At 44.1% G+C, this 17,519-nt stretch overlaps 1 protein-coding gene across 1 annotated transcript in view; it reads left to right on the top strand.

Moving 5' to 3' along the window:
- Positions 1-17,519, top strand: part of LOC107123118 (myosin-3) — a 78,130-nt gene that overhangs the window by 35,312 nt on the left and 25,299 nt on the right. The window contains exons 19-27 of the mRNA XM_015426294.1: positions 4,305-4,428; positions 4,512-4,648; positions 5,094-5,349; positions 9,120-9,362; positions 9,791-9,967; positions 10,477-10,622; positions 10,711-10,801; positions 12,837-13,226; positions 16,258-16,384. Coding sequence (XP_015281780.1) covers positions 4,305-4,428; positions 4,512-4,648; positions 5,094-5,349; positions 9,120-9,362; positions 9,791-9,967; positions 10,477-10,622; positions 10,711-10,801; positions 12,837-13,226; positions 16,258-16,384 — 1,691 coding nt within the window. The remainder of the gene's footprint in view (positions 1-4,304; positions 4,429-4,511; positions 4,649-5,093; positions 5,350-9,119; positions 9,363-9,790; positions 9,968-10,476; positions 10,623-10,710; positions 10,802-12,836; positions 13,227-16,257; positions 16,385-17,519) is intronic.

Raw genomic sequence — 17,519 nt, forward strand, 5'->3', positions numbered from 1 at the left:
ATTTTTTTGTAAGACACAGCGGGGCTCTGTTGAACTACAGAAAAACCCCCCCCCCCCAAAAAAAAATTAAAAAGATACTTGGGGAGAGTTGAATCCCCCCCCCCACCGTACCTTTTGAAATGGCCATCACAGGGATCTACTCCAGGCCCTTCCACATCGACAGTGAGAGATAGACTGGCTGATAGCCAGAGATAGAAAGGGGGTGGAGGAAGCAAAAAGCAGAACTGGAGCTTTGATTGGGGAGGATTCCTCCTGCAGTATGAATGGCTAAATAGCAGGGGGCTTGGAGCCAGGCCTGGAACTAGGATTGCCAGCTCCAGGTTGGGAAATTCCTGGAGATTCTGTGGTAAAGTCTGAGGAGTGCAGAGTTTGGGGAGGGGAAAGACCTCAGCTGGTATAATGCTACAGAATCCACCCATTTTCTCCAGGGACAGATCTCTGTTGTCTAGAGTTCAGTTGTCATTCTGGGGGATCCCACCTGGAGGCTGGCAAACGTAGGCCTAGTAGCATCCTCTGGGTGCCCTGATACTACCTGTCTTGCATGATTCAACTAGGCCTGGCTGCTTGCTACTGTTCAACAGCAGCCACCCTATAAAAGTGTAGTATAATGGTCAGAGCTTCAGAGCAGGGTTTGTAAGACCCAGGTTTAGATCCCCATCTTTCTGTGGAAGCTCAGTGGGTGATTTTGGACCAATCACATATTTTCAGCTTAACCTACCTCCTAAGATTGTTGTGTGGATAAAAATGAGGAGAGAATAATGTAAACTGCTTTAGTCCCCACTGTTGAGAAAGACCATAGTTTCCCTCAGTAGAAGCTGCAGGGGGAAAGGAGACAAAGCTGAAGACAGAGGGGCAGATAAAGGTAGGTTGGCTGTTGGGTGGGAAGGAGATAGAGATGCCAAGTCCATGTTGGGAAATTCCTGGTTATCTGAAGAGTGGAGCCTGGGTGTCAGGCTCCTGGATAAGTTACTCTCAATGACACTCTCTTCACATTGATTTGTTTATTAAGAAATAGACATGTTCCAGAGCAGTGATCTGTTTATTGAGAAATAGACATGATCCAGACCAGAACAGTACTGTGTCCAAACTGAGGATTTTGGCGGGTACAGGTACACATATAGGTAATTCAAATGAAATCCCTGTCAATGACCAATCTAACTTCACATCCATCCTATCTAGCCATTGCGTTGTCTCCCCCCCCCCCCCCGAATTATATGATCCCACTATCTGTTCTAGCAAGCTGCCACCAAAGGCTTCAAGGAGGTTCCTCTGGGAGGAAGCTGCTATGATAGCATTACACTAGTGGATTTGAAGACTTACCATGAGAAATGGCCATAGTGCTTGCTAAATGAATTAACTACATAGGAATTTCAATGCTACCCACTCTGATAAAGTTTGAAAATGAAATGAGACAGATATGCATGGTCCATTGTGGTGTTGATGGCGTTTGCATTGCTCCAAGTAAATTGGACATTGAATAAGAACTCATAAGTCTGTGGCTATTTTTCTTTGGCATAAATATATCATGATTGTTTTGCTCTTTCCCAGCCTCCAGGTTAAAGCTGAGATCTCCTGGTATTACAACTCATCTCCAGATGACATACATACATACATACATACATATATATTTTTATATGTATATATAAAACCGGCAACCAATTAAATATATATATAGCCAGGTTGCCGGTTGAGTACCAGATCCTCTTCAACGTGTTGGTAATTACCTTCAAAGCCTTATATGGCCTGGGACCAACATACCTAAGGGACCACCTCTTCCCATATACACTAGGGGTGTGCAAAAAAAAAATCATCCTGATTCGGATTCAGACAAATGAAGAAAAGGGCAACTACAATGATAAGAGGAGGACACTTTACCTATGAAGAAAGGTTAAGGCGCTTGGGGATCTTGGCTTTGAGAAACAATGGCTGAGGGATGACATGATAAGAGGTTTACAAGGTATAGGATAGAGCAGGTAAAGAAAGAAGTACTTTTCACCCTTTCTCACAAGACAAGAACTCGTGGGCACTCAATGAGATTGCTGAGCAGTCATGTTAGAAGTTAGAACAGATGAAAGGAAGTACTTCTTCACCCAAACAGCGCTTTAACCTTTCTTCATTTTTTCCAGTGCTATAAATATTCTTTTCTAGGTGTGTGTGGTGTGAGTGGTCCAATGCAGTTGCACCATCAATTTATACAGGGCAGGGCCTGTATCAATGTTGTTCCTGTTGGTCTTTTGGGGTTTCTGTGTGGCACTGTGACATGCTTGCACTGCCACAGTGCCACTTGTTCTGGAGTGTGCCACTTGTTCTCATGACAAACAAGTGCCTCCCAAGACAGTTCACTTTCCCTGAGATTCTCTGGGAGAGTCTGACTGCTGGGTGCTGCCTGCTTGCCTGCCTTCAGTGCTGCTGGCTGGGTTTCCCCATTGGAAACAATGGAGGTAATGGGGGTAACCTGTTTGGGTGCCCATAGAATTGGGCCCACTGGTCCAATTGCTTTGGGACATGGGGGGTTATGTGGGGAGAGGCTCCCAAAGCTACCCTGAAAATTTGGAGCTTCTCCTTCAACCCCCCTCCCTCCCCAGTGCCACTAACGCACCGTGGGAAAAAGTAACTTTTCCCCCACCATAGAGAACAATGGAGGGGATGGGAGCAACCTGTTTGGGGCCCTGTAGAATTGGACCCCTTGGTCCAGTGTTCTTAAAACTTGGTGGGTAACTTGAGGAGAGGCTCCAGCAGCTACCCTGCGTGTTTGGAGCCTCTCCCTCAAACCCCTTCTCCTCCTGCCCCCAGAATATACCCTATGTTTTTGCCATTGACTTCAATGGCCCATAGGATATAATGGGGTTGAATTGCTGCTGAATTTCGGCGGCAATTCAGTGGCAAGCCGATTCAGATCAGAGAATCTGAATTGCCCCTCAGCAGCCTGAAAGGGGCCCTAATATATGCCTCAGAGAGTGTTACGCTCTGAGAGTCAACTTCTCCTGGGGATCCCTGGCCCAAAGGACGTCTGCCTAGCCTCGACCAGGGCCAGTGCTTTCTCTGCCCTGGCCCCCACATGGTGGCACATGCTCTCTATTGAGATCAGGGCCCTGTGGTATCTTATGCAATTCCGCAGGGCCTGCAAGACAGAGCTGTTCCACCAGACCTTTGGCTGAGCCAGCGGGCGTCCACATATGCCCCCCCGCGCCCGAGGTTGCGATCTCCCACTTACTGGTAACCGGCTAGTTACATCTATGGGCCGGATTCTCCCTACGGCAAGCATGACTACTGTTTTTATATGTTTTAATCTGTTTTAAATTTTATTTAAATTGTTGTAACCCACCCTGAGCTCATTTATGGGATGGTCGGGATATAAATGCGAAATATATATCACAACTATTGATCAGACAGCATGGAACCCCACTGATTTGGGGCCTGGCCATTATTGTACCAATATATTTAAAAGGGACAAACCTCACCCCTCTAATTACCACCCAATTAGCTTGCTCAGCAAACTTTACACCAGGCACTTGTGCTGGAGGTTTTGGGCTACTGTTCCTGGGAAAAAATTGGGATTTCAAAAACCGGAAAAAAAACAAAACAGATTTTTGGGAAACACATCCCCCCCCCCCCGGTTCAATAGACCCAAACTGAAGGGGGAAAATAAGAAAAAAAAATGCACACCCCTAATTTTATATTTGTATGTAAACTGTGCTGGTAAACTGTTGTTGGCTTATCTTTCGATTGTAATAAATGTTGTTGCTGATGTGTGTGTATATATATAAATGGTTTAAAATGCCTCAAAATTTAAATGTTTTGCTTAAATATTTTAATGTTTGCTGCCTTGGGAACTCTGAATTGGGTGGCAAGAGGGGCCCCCTCTTTGGAGATGTTTGGGAGGCCCTGCAAGACCTGCTTGTTTGCCAGGGCTTTTGGGGAGGGGGATTTAAATGGCAGGCATCTTTTAAGGGGGGAGGTAGGAGGAATTTTACCTTTGGTTTTTTTTACTGGGCATGATTTAACTACTATTCGAAGTCTCCTTGAACCAAGAGGAAAGGTGGGATATAAATGTTTTAATTAATAAATAAATAAAAGGTGGCATAGAAATGTTTTATATAACAACTATATGCTGTCTTGCACTTGCTCCGTTGCATATACAGCTTCTCTTTAGCATTTTGTATAGATCAGGGAAATATCTAGATAAAACCTATCAAGCCATAATCTTGTTGCCTTTGTCTAAGTTATGACCTAAACAGTCAGAGGATATTTTTCTTCTTCCTTATTTTAGTGCTTCAATGGATTGTTTCTGTTTAACTGAATAGGTATCGGGTGCTGAATGCTAGTGCCATCCCAGAGGGCCAGTTTATGGATAGCAAGAAAGCCTGTGAAAAACTGCTGGGATCCATTGATATTGACCACACTCAGTACAAATTTGGACACACCAAAGTAAGCCGTTTGCTGTGCTGAGAACTCAGGTACAAGTTTTAGACAATGCAAGGCTGCTCTTCTACTTGGCATCTTCATTTTAGGTCTTCTTCAAGGCTGGACTGCTGGGCCTTTTGGAAGAGATGCGAGATGATCGTCTAGCTTTGCTTATTACTCGTACACAGGCTATGTGCAGAGGGTACCTCATGAGAATGGAATACCAAAAAATGGTAGCGAGAAGGTACAATGCCTTTTTCTTTTATGGTGCTTATTTGTTTGTTTTGTTTATCCTCGGGATCTCTGACCTTTTGAAGTTCAGCCTTCCCTCTTGCCATGCTTCCTCTGAAGGGGAAAATAGGGTCAGCTGCAAGAGCAATGGAAAGGACTGGGAATGCCACCTCATTAAATTTCCATTTCTTCTACCTTCTCTGTGTTGTACCTATATGATTGAATTATGTCTATTGAAACTGAAGCATTCCGTACAATTGGTCTTCAGATCTGAGTTAAGGGAACACGTTGGTTACATAGTCAGTTGAGTGTTTATTGGTGCCCTCCTTGAAACAGTGCAATCAAGACTTATGGAGGAAGGCTTTACCTAGGAAACCCTGCTTTCTTTAAAAAAAAAACCCACAAAACCACAATGTTGTTTTCATATCAAGTAATTGCATGGGCTGATTCCTTTCCAGGGAAGCAATCTTCACAATTCAGTACAACATTCGCTCATTTATGAATGTCAAGCATTGGCCATGGATGAAGTTGTATTTCAAGATCAAACCACTGTTAAGGAGTGCAGAAGCAGAGAAGGAGATGGCTAACATGAAGATAGAATTTGAGAAAACCAAGGAGGATCTTGCTAAATCTGAAGCCAAAAGGAAAGAACTAGAGGAGAAAATGGTGTCTTTGCTGCAAGAGAAAAATGACCTGCAGCTTCAAGTGCAATCAGTAAGTAATTGGTCAGCACTCTTTTAATGGTGACCATCTAGAAGTCTCAGGGAATTTCATGAACAAGGCATGACAGCTCCTGTTTCAAGTCTTTAGCAACATATATGTAGTCTGAACTGGACTAGCTCTGAACTGGACTAGCTCTGAACATGGAGGTGCTTTACTGACTGTTACAGCTGGGCACCATCCACTCTTTATAAAAAGCCATGTATGCTAGAAGGCCATTTGTAACATCCTGTGGCAATGTGTTCCATATCTTTTCTTGATCCCTTTGTCTTCCTTCATCCTTAACATGACTTTCAACTCCCTTTCTCAATAATCATGCCAGTCTAGGGGTCCTTTGCTGAGAACTTCGGCTTGCTGTGTCCCTTTTCCTCCTCCCAGTAGGCTCTGCTGTTTTAATTCTGACACACTGCTCCTTTTCCATGTGCACTGCTCATAGACGAACAGCTATGGGTATTTGGGGTGGGGTTTGGTTATTTTATGGATATTAATATTTTTATTACTGCAGTACATATATACTCTAAGCCACTTGGGGCTCCTTTTAGGGGGCAAAGGCAGGGTACAAATTGGTAGAGAAATAACCATTAAAAATCTTGAAAGTCAAACTAATAGTATGAGTGGGAAAACTGACACAGCCAGCAGTAACCCACTCTCACACTTCCTCTGTTTCACACATACCCCACATTCCAAGAGATGCTACAGATGATCAACAAATATATTTCTCATTCTTGAAGCTTAACAGAGAAGGTCTGTGCTCATGATGGTACCCAGCATCTTTCTTTTTTTTCCCTTTTCTCTTTTTACTTAACTTTTCTTCTTTTGTTTTCTTCTGTGTTTTCCTTTTTATTTCTTTCCTTTTGTAGCAGGGATAACATCAATCTTAATCAACTGTTCTAATGTCAGTAATATAAATATTTTTTAAAAAATCACCGAAGTTTAAGAAGAAGAATGGAGTGCAGTCTGGTAGTAAGACAAGAACTGGACCACCCTGTCTGGAAGATACAAAATGATAAAAACTAAGGGCTGGGTTCAAAAAGCTACTTAGGGAAACCTGTGGGCTTGTATGTACTCAGTGCAATTATTTATTTGTTAATTCAGGAGAGTGCCATGCCTTATCACAAACCATTTTTGATGCCTTCCATGAGGAGCTCTTGTTTGAGAAACTTCTTATGGCCATCTTGAGCACACAAAACTAATTTGGATTCTGACAATAAAGTTAAACTTGAGCTAGCTGCCTCTAACTGATCGGACTTCGAAGGAAAAGGTGCCATGGTCAGACAACTTGGGTTTGAAGGTCTGGCTTGGCATTTCTGCCCCCTCCTGTCTGGGTGGTGAGCTCATTTATGCTTGCCCACGGAGACTAATGGACCCAATTGGGTTCCAGAATGCTCTGTGGGATCCGATGCCTTCTGGTGCCTCATTAGATGAGCTGATAGAGGACTGGAACTCCTGTCTCTCTGAAGCCATCGATGAGAGCTTACTCCCCGACATCTTCTATGCTCCTGTGGTAAATCATCCCCCTGGTATACAGTAGAACTTAGGGGGATGAAGCGAGTGCTTAGATGACTTGAGGGAGTTTGGCGGCTCACTTATGATGAAGCCACAAGAGCATCTTATAGGACGCTTATGAAATCCTATGAGATGGTGGTGAAGGCTGCGAAGAGGGAATTCTACTCAGCCTCCGTTATGTCCGCTAGCTCTCAGCACAATTGTTTAGGGTGATTATGTCTCTGATGTCCCTCACTGAGAGGCACCAAAATAGATTTAGAAATTTGGACAGCAGCTCTGAGGCATTCATGAGCTTTTTCACAGAAAGTCTTATCACTCCACTGTGATTTACCTGCCAATGTTGATACAATATGTGAACTGGCGGCCCCTTGGCCATCTTTGGATTCAGTTCTTGATTCCTTCAGCCTGCTCTCACCTGCTGATGTTGACAGGGTGCTGGGCACTGTTGATCTGACCTTGTGCCTCATTGATCTGTGTCCCTCATGGCTGGTCAAGGCCGGTGATGAGAGGATACAGGGCCCTATGATGGATATTGTCAATCTGTCCCTGGAGACAGGGATTTTTCTGGAGGGTCTTCAGGAGGCCATGGTTGTACCGCTCTTGGAAAAAAATCATTGCATCCTTTAGATCCAGCCAATTACTGCCCAGTTTCAAACTTATAGTTTCTGGGTAAAGTGATTGAGAGAGCAATCGCTGAGCAGCTCCAGGGTTTCCTGGATGACACACTGGCATTAGATCCATTCCAGTCCGGCTTCTGTCCTGGCCATGGGACAGAGACTGTGCTCGTCACCCTGACAGATAATCTCCGTAGACAACTGGATTGAGGTGGGTCAGTGCTGCTGCTGCTGCTTGACCTCACAGCAGTGCTCTATAGTCGATTATGAACTTCTGACTCACTGCCTCGCCAACATAGGAGTCTGTGGGGTGGCCCTTCAATGGCTTTCCTTATTCTTCCATGGCTGGGGACAGAGGGTGGCACTGGGTGAGAATGTGTCCTCTAGGCAACCCTTATTATGTGGGGTTCCTCAGGGGGCATCCCTCTCCCTGATGTTACTTAATGTCTACATGCACCCCCTTGCCCAACTGGCAAGGAGTTTTGGGCTTGGGTGTCATGAATAGGCTGATGATATCCAGCTCTATCTGTTACTGGACAGACAGCCACTGTTCCCCAAAATCTGGCTGAGGGCTGAGCAGGCTGAGACTGAATCTGTTGAAGGGGTTTGAGATTGGAATGTAGGCTTCCGACTCTTGACGTGGCACCAGTGACCCCTCTCAAGCTGTCAAAAGCTTGGGTGTGACTTTGGATACTTCCTTATTGATGGAGACTCAAGCTATGCATGATACCAGGCTGACGTTCTTCCACCTTCGCCAAGCATGGTAACTGGCTCCTTTCTTGTTATGCCCTGACCTTGGCATGGTAATCCATGCAACGGTCACCTCCAGATTAAACTACTGTAACTTGCTCTATACTGGCCTACCCTTGAGACTGACCTGGAAACTCCAGCTGATCCAGAATGTGGTGGCGCAAGTCCTGACAGGAACACCATGTATTCAACCAGTGCTGCACCAGCTACACTGGCTTCCAGCGGAGTACCAAGTCATGTTGAAGGTTTGGGTTTTGACCTTTAAGAACTTGAGCAGTCTGGGACCAATATACCTTTGGGACCACCTCCTCTGCTCTGTCCCTTGGAGAGCTTTGCTCTCCACTGATAACAACTTACTGGTGATCCCTGGCTCCAGTTATGTCCGGCTGTCCTTGACCAGGTCAGGGCCTTTTTGGTCCTGGCCCTGACCTGGTGGAACTCTTTGCCAAATGACACCAAGCCCCTGTAGGACTTAGGGCAATTCCACAGGCCCTGTAAGGCAGAGATATTCCACCAGGCTTTTGAAGACCGCATTGGTTGCATTGGCTGGCACCCTTCTCCTCTCCCCCACTGTATAATTCATTTTAAGTTCCCTCTCCCCCCTTCCCACTGAATTGCCAGAATTGGAACAGAAATTTGTAAGTTGCCACCTTGGATCTTTTTACTCTTGTTTTAGTTCTTATCAAATGGTATATGGAAATATAAAAATTTGTATCTTTGTTTTATGGCTTTATGACGCTTGTACATTGCCCAGAGTCTGGTGTAGGCTGGGATAGGATGATTAACAAATCAAATTAATAATAATAACAATAATAGTAACAACAACAACATTGAACTTCAAAGAAAGCAGACTACTGTTTTTTTGTAGTTGAGTATCATTTTATTTTCTCTAAGGAAAGTGAAAATTTGGCAGATGCTGAGGAGAGATGTGACCAGCTGATCAAAACCAAAATCCAGCTGGAAGCCAAAATTAAGGAGCTGACCGAACGAGCAGAAGATGAGGAGGAAATGAATGCTGAGTTGACAGCCAAGAAGAGGAAGCTGGAAGATGAATGCTCAGAGCTGAAGAAAGACATTGATGATCTTGAGCTCACACTGGCCAAGGTTGAAAAGGAAAAGCATGCCACTGAGAATAAGGTATCTTTAATACTGCTTTAATTAAGTATAGGAAGTAAAAGGCCAAGATATGCATTTACCTTTTAGACTGGAACTGGGGAGACTTGGGTTCAATTCCTCCTGCCACCATGAGACTCATTAGGTGATCTTGGGCCAGTCACTGTTTGGCTAAACCACCTGACAGCATTGTTGTGGGGATAAAATGGAGGAAGGAAAGAGCAATATATGCTGTCATGAGCTCCTTGGAGGAGCATGAGAGTTTATATTGATTTACATGTCACAAATGGCTACCTTTGTTATCTAGAATGGTATGTTTTTGTGTCTTCAAGCAGTCAATAACTGTAAATTAAAAGTGTGAGAATGTCTTAATGGACTATGTGATGGAATTGACACAGATGTTTTTAACTGGTTCCCCTGGCCATCAACATTTTTTATACTATTTATTATAGGTTAAAAACCTAACAGAAGAGATGGCAGTTTTGGATGAAAATATTGTAAAGTTAACTAAGGAGAAGAAAGCCCTCCAAGAGGCTCATCAACAAGCTCTAGATGACTTACAGGCAGAGGAGGACAAAGTCAACACACTCACTAAAGCCAAAATCAAACTGGAACAGCAAGTGGACGATGTGAGAAAACTTATCCCAGTGGTCCTGGACCACAGTTAGCAAAACAATTGTTTGAGCCTAAGTCTACAACCAAGTGGAACCTGTACATATTGAATTCAGATGACTCTCCTGGCAGCCTGAATTCGTGCCTAGAAACCAGCAAATCAAATGAAAGGGAGGGGACAGGAGACGTTTTTGGGGAAAGTATACATTAAGATCCTTGAACTGGAAGTGAATTCCAATATGGAATCCTTATACCTGCAGGAAAATAGTACAGGAATAAGGCTATCTCTAGTTTTGCACTGATTACTTGAGCACAGAGGGGGATTTTTCTTGCTTCTGTCTTCCCAGCCCTATCAGTATATAAACTAGGGGTGGGGTGGGAACATGTAAATGTTTATATCTCTGCTGGCAATTGTCCAGTCCCTCCTAGGAAAGCTCACTTTGCAGTCTGTGAATTCTGAGTTAAACACAAGTAATGACTATCATTTATAACTAGACTGGGACTATTATTATGCTTGTGTTTGCAGTTGGAAGGCTCTTTGGAACAGGAGAAGAAAATCCGCATGGATCTGGAAAGAGCCAAGAGGAAGTTAGAAGGGGACTTGAAACTTGCCCAGGAATCCATAATGGATCTAGAAAATGATAAACAACAACTGGATGAAAAGCTGAAGAAGTATGAACTGTGTACACTCTAGAAGCACGTAAAATTTATGTTTAAAAGGTGGCCTTTTAATTAAACTGCCTCTACTGTTCCTTTTCAGGAAGGACTTTGAGTATAGCCAGCTGCAAAGCAAAATTGAAGATGAACAAAATTTGGCCATCCAACTACAAAAGAAGATCAAAGAACTGCAGGCATGAGTTGTTTTTCCTCTATACTTAAGTTTTCAGGTCATTTTTACTTGGTAACAATTAATTACATTTAGATGATGCAAAGTGTATGAATGTCATAATGATATGTGTCCTGCTTGTAAAAATGGAACTGTTGAATGAAGAGATAAAGACAAAAGTTAATGAGGTTTGAGCTAAATATGGATTTTCACCAGCTCCTTAAATCTGGGGAGGAAAGGCAAAAAAATACGATCACAGAGCTTTCATTTTCAGTCACTTTCCATGCAAAGCAAAGAAGCTGCAGTGCTTTAAAACAGTCTGGTTTTAGATGAGCATCTCTACCTTTCTACCTGATGCTGTTTTTGCATCCTGAAATGGCCACAATTTGCTCGGCTGTAAAAATGAATTAATGTACTGGCTACACGTAATTTTCACAGTGGAGTGAATAAGAGGATCCTCTGACCAGTTTCAGGACACAGAAGCACATTATCCACACATGCAACAGTTACAATTAAACTCAAGCTTTGTTGCATCTGGGAGGCACAAAATTCCTACTGCACGTCTGATAGAGTTTTTGTGGCAGATACCAATTCTCTGTAACGTGAGGGGCATTTCCCCCCCTCTTTTTAAAATCCCTCCTCAAAATGACCTTTTTCTGTGGAGCCTTTGACTTCATCTTCATCCCAACCTGGAACCAAGTCTCAATACTTGTCAGTTTATGTGCATATATTCAAGGTTGCTGGAATTATGTCTCCTTCATTTTTTTCTATGGTCTAGGGATGTGACTTGGAAAAAACCCACTATTTGGATTCAGATTTTGAGAAGGGTATAAATACCAGTATTAAATGATATTTGTGTCCCCCAAAACCATTTCAGGATTCAGTGAGATTTTCTGGGATTCTGGAATTATTCAGGTTTCATTACTTTCTATGGAAGACTGGGGGGGGGGAAGGGTGGAGTGGCTAATTTTTTAACCAAGTAGCACTAAAATTACAAGGAGCCTAGTGCTGCCTGTCCACTAACACCACCTCCCCTCAGTTTCAAGCTAAAAGCCCCCTGGAAATATTGGGATTCTCTGGTTTGGTATAACTAGGAACCACTGTTAATTTAGCAGCGCGCACAAAGGCTTACCACACAGCGAAGCTTCTGTCCAGTCTGTGTGTGCTGAGATGAAACAAAGTTACACGGGGTCTCTTTTATATTTGCAAACTAATAATAAATAAATAAATAATATGAGTTCCTTTATTTATAGAACTCCATTCTAGATAGGAAAGAGTAGAGATAGGATAGTAACCTATTCTATCTAGCTAGGATGGATGCAGATGCAGGATGCATGTCCTGCATCCATGATACCAACATGGAGAAAGCTGGAAATGTGTGCGAGAGAAGGTGTCAGAATGGAAGTGAAGGAAGTCATTCCCTAAGTATAGCATTCTGCTTCAAAGGAATCGTATCAGATAGCAAAAGGAAAGGATTCTCTGTGTGTCCTGACCTCTCTGTCTTTCCAACTCTATTGTAGCCCTCGCTGAACACTGAGGCAAAGAGACAGCATACGGTCCTTGACTTCCAACAGGAAGAGGGCCCTGCCACCACAAATGAGGGAGGGAGAAGGAGCCAGCCAGACTCACAGCTTTGCTGAGTCCCCTGCTTGGCTTGTCGGGGCCAGGAACTGCCTTCCCAGGGCTGGGAGAAATGCTTTCCTTGCCCCTCCCTCCCATTGCTTGGGAAACCAATTAAAGGGGGGAGGGGGGGAAACAGGCCTGAGATTCCTAAAATGCCAGCCCCAGATACTCCCAAATATTTTCCAAAATATACATGACCTGGATCCTGGTATTCCTGAGAATCCTGAATACTGCTCTAGATAATGGAATACCAATATGGTATTGGGGGCGGGGGCATGTATTCAGACAAGATTTATCTGACTGCACATCCCTACTATGGTTTCCCCATTGCTAATTTTGAGTTCCTTGGGGTAGAGATTTGTCTTCTTAAAGTTATGCATTATGAAACTTCATAAATGACATTGAGTAAACCATAAAACTGTCTTTTTCCTGTGTAGGCTCGCATTGAGGAACTGGAAGAAGAGATTGAGTCTGAGAGAGCAACTCGGGCAAAGGCAGAGAAGCAGCGGGCAGACCTGGCCCGTGAGCTGGAAGAGATCAGTGAGAGGCTTGAAGAGGCTGGAGGGGCTACCTCTGCCCAGATAGAAGTCAATAAGAAGCGGGAGGCAGAATTTCAGAAAATGAGGCGTGACCTAGAAGAGTCTGCCCTACAGCATGAAGCCACAGTAGCAGCTCTCCGAAAGAAGCATGCTGACAGCACTGCTGAACTTGGGGAGCAAATCGATAACCTGCAGCGTGTCAAACAGAAACTAGAGAAGGAAAAAAGCGAGTTGAAAATGGAGATTGATGACCTGGCTAGTAACTTGGAGTCTGTCTCAAAGTCGAAGGTATTTGGAAATGAAAGATAGAAATCCAAATGCAAATGAGCATTCTCATGTCCAGACATTATGAACTAGGGTTGTCAACTCTGGCTTGGGAAATACCTGAAGATCTGGAGGTGGAGGCCTAAGGATGGGGGTGGGGGAGGGGAGGGATTTCAGCGGGGTATAATGCCATAAAGTCCATCTTCAAAAGTAGCCATTTTCTCCAAGTGAATTGATCTCAGTTGTCACGCCAGCAGATCTCCAGCCACTACCTGGAGGTTGGCAACTCTATTATAAATGCAAATATATCTGTCCTTATATATAATTGTGTTTTGGTCATGGACTCTCCTGAACATTCCACATGCTCCCTCAGCCTTTGGCTCTCTGTTCTGTCATTCAGAGGGTGTCCTTGCCACTGGCTGCGTTGCCTGAGTCCCACCCAGCTGCCAGTCAAGAGTACTTGCATGCCATTGGCCGGGTGCTGGGTTTGCTCCTCTTCCCTGCCCACTCCTTCAGTCACTGTGCCCTGTCAGAATTTCTGGCAGACGGCTTTCTGTCTTGATGAAGAGACTTTCCTCCTGTGTGGACTAATCTTTCCCTCAGTAGCTGTTGGTAGGTGAAATGAAATGGCAGTTACCTGTGTCTGTAAGATGGCTGCCATCTCTGTGTTTAAAATGTTTCCCCATAAGGCTTAATTGAGCTGTAGTTCCAGAGAGAGGCCTGCAGGGGTATTGCTCACTGGGTTGAATGGGGCTTCCTCATCGGCTGGCCTACAGTTCCCCAAGGCCACAAAGTGCGGGAAAACAGCAACTGTCCCAAGGGGCGAGGGGGCATCAATGCCAAAGGGAGGGAGTAGCCCAGGGAAGGAAGGAAAGGCTGGATGCTTGGGTTGCCAACTTTCCAGGGATCCCCCAAAGACTGGGGATTCTATCTCCAAATAGGGAGATTCGGCCAGAGGGGTCTCACTGTCCCTCTAAAAAAGCAGTGACAATTAAGTGAATGGTGGCAGTGAACTTATAGTTTTGTGAGAGTTTGCATTCCAGTGTGAGAGGTGGAGAGCATCGTCAGTTGATTATTAAAAAGAAGGCTTCTAGCCAGATAGAAAAGATGACTGAAATGCTACTCCTATAACCTACTAGAGAGCAACTGAGCCAGCAACATGAGATAGAGAGCAAATGCCAGCCAATTTGGTGAAAGAAGGCTTCTAGCCAGATAAAAATAGTGGACTGGTTGCTACTACTTGATATTAATTAATTGGCTTGCTCCTAATTAAAGCACTTGCAATGGAACTGGAAGATAATTTGAAAAAGAATTTAAGCTGCAATAATTTGAAGAAAGTAAAAAAGAAGTTAAACTGTATCAAAAAGAAGTTAAGCTGTATCAAGAGGCTGACACCTTCCAACTTTATAGGATTACTCCTGAAGAAGATTGGTGGAATGAGTGGATAACTGGGTCCTCATTTGAGGATATGATGATGTTGGACTTTCCCTTGAAAATGTCAGAATTTTCTAAGCAATAGTGTAAAAGTTTTAATAGATACACAAATTGATGTTCATAAGAATTAGTAAATGTCATTGTCAATTTTCATAGAATCATAGAATGTTAGAGTTGGAAGGGACCTTGCAGGTCATCTAGTCCAACCCCCTGCACTCTGCAGGAGCATAGCTGAAAGATAGCCCTACATACCTACAACATACCCAAAAGATGGTCGTTTAGCCTCCGCTTGAAAACGTCCAGAGAAAGGGGCATCCACCACCTCCCGAGGCAGACTGTTCCACTGCTCAACCACTCTTACAGTAAGGAAGTTTCTCCTGATATTTAGCCGATAACAACTCCCTTGTAATTTCCGCCCATTAGATCTAGTCTTGCAATCTGGAGCAAGAGAGAATAGATCTGCTCCATCTTCTACATGACAGCCCTTCAAATACTTGAAGACTGCAATCATGTCCCCTCTAAGCCTTCTCTTTCCCAGGCTAAACATACCCAACTCTTTCAGCCTTCCCTCATAAGACTTGGATTCCAACCCTCTCACCATTCTGGTTGCCCTCTTCTGGACACGCTCGAGCTTGTCAACATCCTTCCTAAAATGTGGTGCCCAAAACTGGACACAGTACTCCAGGTGGGGCCTGACCATAGCAGAATAGAGTGTTTCTTTGTTTGATAGTATCCACCTGGAGGTTGGCTACCTTAGGCGTAGCAGTCAGTGCTTCAGAGCAGGGTCTGTTAGATCCAGGTTCTTGCTGTAGAAGCTGAGTGAGTGATTTGGGGACCAGTCACAGACTTTCAGCCTAACCTACCTTACAGGGTTGTTGTGCAAGTCAAAAGGGGGAGAGGAGAATGATGTAAGCTGCTTTGGTCCCCATTGCAGAGAAAGACTACTTTTCATCCTGGGAAACAATTGTTGCCAATCTCCAGGTGAGGGCTGGAGAACACTCAGAATTACAACTGCTCTCCAAATGGCAGAGATCAGTTCCCCTGGAGAACATGGTGGACTCTGTGTCCTTATACCCTGCTGAGATGCCTCCCATGACAGCCAATGTGACGTGGAAGTCAGGGTTTTAGAGCACCGTGGAGGCTGCAGATGGCGGTGGGGGGAGATAGAAAGCTAAAGAGTGAGGGGGAAATAAAGGTAGGTTGATGCTTGGCTGAGAAGGAGATAGTGTTGCCAACTCCAGGTGGGAAATTCTTGGGGATTTGAGCAGTGGAGCCTGGAGAGGGTGAGGTTTGAGGAGGGGTTGGACCTCAGACAGGTACAATGCCATAGACCAGCCATTTCCTCCTGGGTAACAATTGTTGCCCATCTCCAGGTGAGGGCTGGAGATCACTGAAAATTACAACTGCTCTTCAGGTAGTAGAGATCAGTTCCCCTGGAGAAAATGGTGGACTCTGTATCATTATACCCTGCTGAGGTCGCCACAGCAAATTAACGCTGAGTATACAAGACCTTGGCAATCTCCCAGAGCCTCTTTCTAGATCTTGTTGTATTTATTTCCACAACAGGCCTTATTCCTAGTAAATGCATAATACACACCTACTGTTACAATTCCCTTCACAGGCGAATCTAGAGAAAATGTGCCGTACCTTAGAGGATCAGCTCAGTGAACTGAAGGCTAAGTCTGAAGAAAATCAGAGGACAGTGAATGATCTAACCATGCAAAAAGCTCGTCTGCAGACTGAGTCAGGTACAAAGAAGAAGAAGAATGGATTTGGGATGGGAGCACTAAATGCAAATAGGGACTCATGCCAAGTTTTTTCCATCACTAGCTACAACAGCAAAGGCTTTGATCATACACGCTCTGTGAAATCTGCAGGTAAAGATGCACTGCACAGTGCATTCTGAGTCCAGAGCCTGAAGTTAACCTAGGTGACAAATGGTGACAAACCAGGGGTGTCAAACTCATTTGTTATGAGGGCTGGATCTGACATAAATGAGACCTTGTTGGGCCGAGCCATGTGTGTCATAAAATGTAATGCTAGGTAGCAGAGACAAACTTTATAAAAGAACACAAACACAAAGATTTTTTTTACTTTAAATAAAAACATGCTTAAACCATTAGCTCTGTACGCTGCAAACCTACTTTTGATTTATTGACATTCACAACAGAAATCTCATGCTCAGAGTTCTGAGTCTAGGACCCAGGTTAAAACATGCAATGGCTGAGTGACTAAGAGAGTCTGGCGAAGCAAGCTATGATGCAGCAGCAGCAGCAGAACTGGAAACAGGAGATGGCCAGTTCCACTGTGAGCCTGATGGAAGCCCTCCGGGGGCCTGATCCGTCCCCTGGGCCGCATGTGTGACACCCCTGGTCTACACAGCAAAACTTTCATGATTGAATTGGTTTACATTTAATGTGGTTAGAGTTAGTGAGAATCATCGGGCCACCAGTCTAAGGTTATTGCTGGAGTAAGTTGAATAACGAGTTGTAAAGAGACATGAAAAGAAAGCAAACCAAGAGAGTAAATTATTCTGGTTTAGCTCTTAGTTGGTACCAGGCTCAGTTCTAGAACATGCATTGTGAATGCCAGGAATCAGTCCAGGAACATGCTAAGCGGTAATAAAGAAGAGTATTTATCTGGGGGCTGCATGCATATCAGAAAACAGAGGCATGAATGACTTGCACTCCACCAATTTGCATTTCTGGTGTAACTTTAAAAGTGGGAGCTTTTGTTCTTCTCTACAATGAAATATATGAGCTACCTTTACACTCCAGATACAGTTCTCACCATGGGAAAGTTCTGTGAATTTCTCTTTGCATGATGCACTGGTGCAAAAAAACTCCAAACAAAACAAAACTGCATTAGTGGCAAAGGAAAGAG

Source organism: Gekko japonicus, unplaced genomic scaffold (assembly GCF_001447785.1).
Source record: "Gekko japonicus isolate JY-2015 unplaced genomic scaffold, Gekko_japonicus_V1.1 scaffold501, whole genome shotgun sequence".
NCBI classification, from domain to species: Eukaryota; Metazoa; Chordata; class Lepidosauria; order Squamata; family Gekkonidae; genus Gekko; species Gekko japonicus.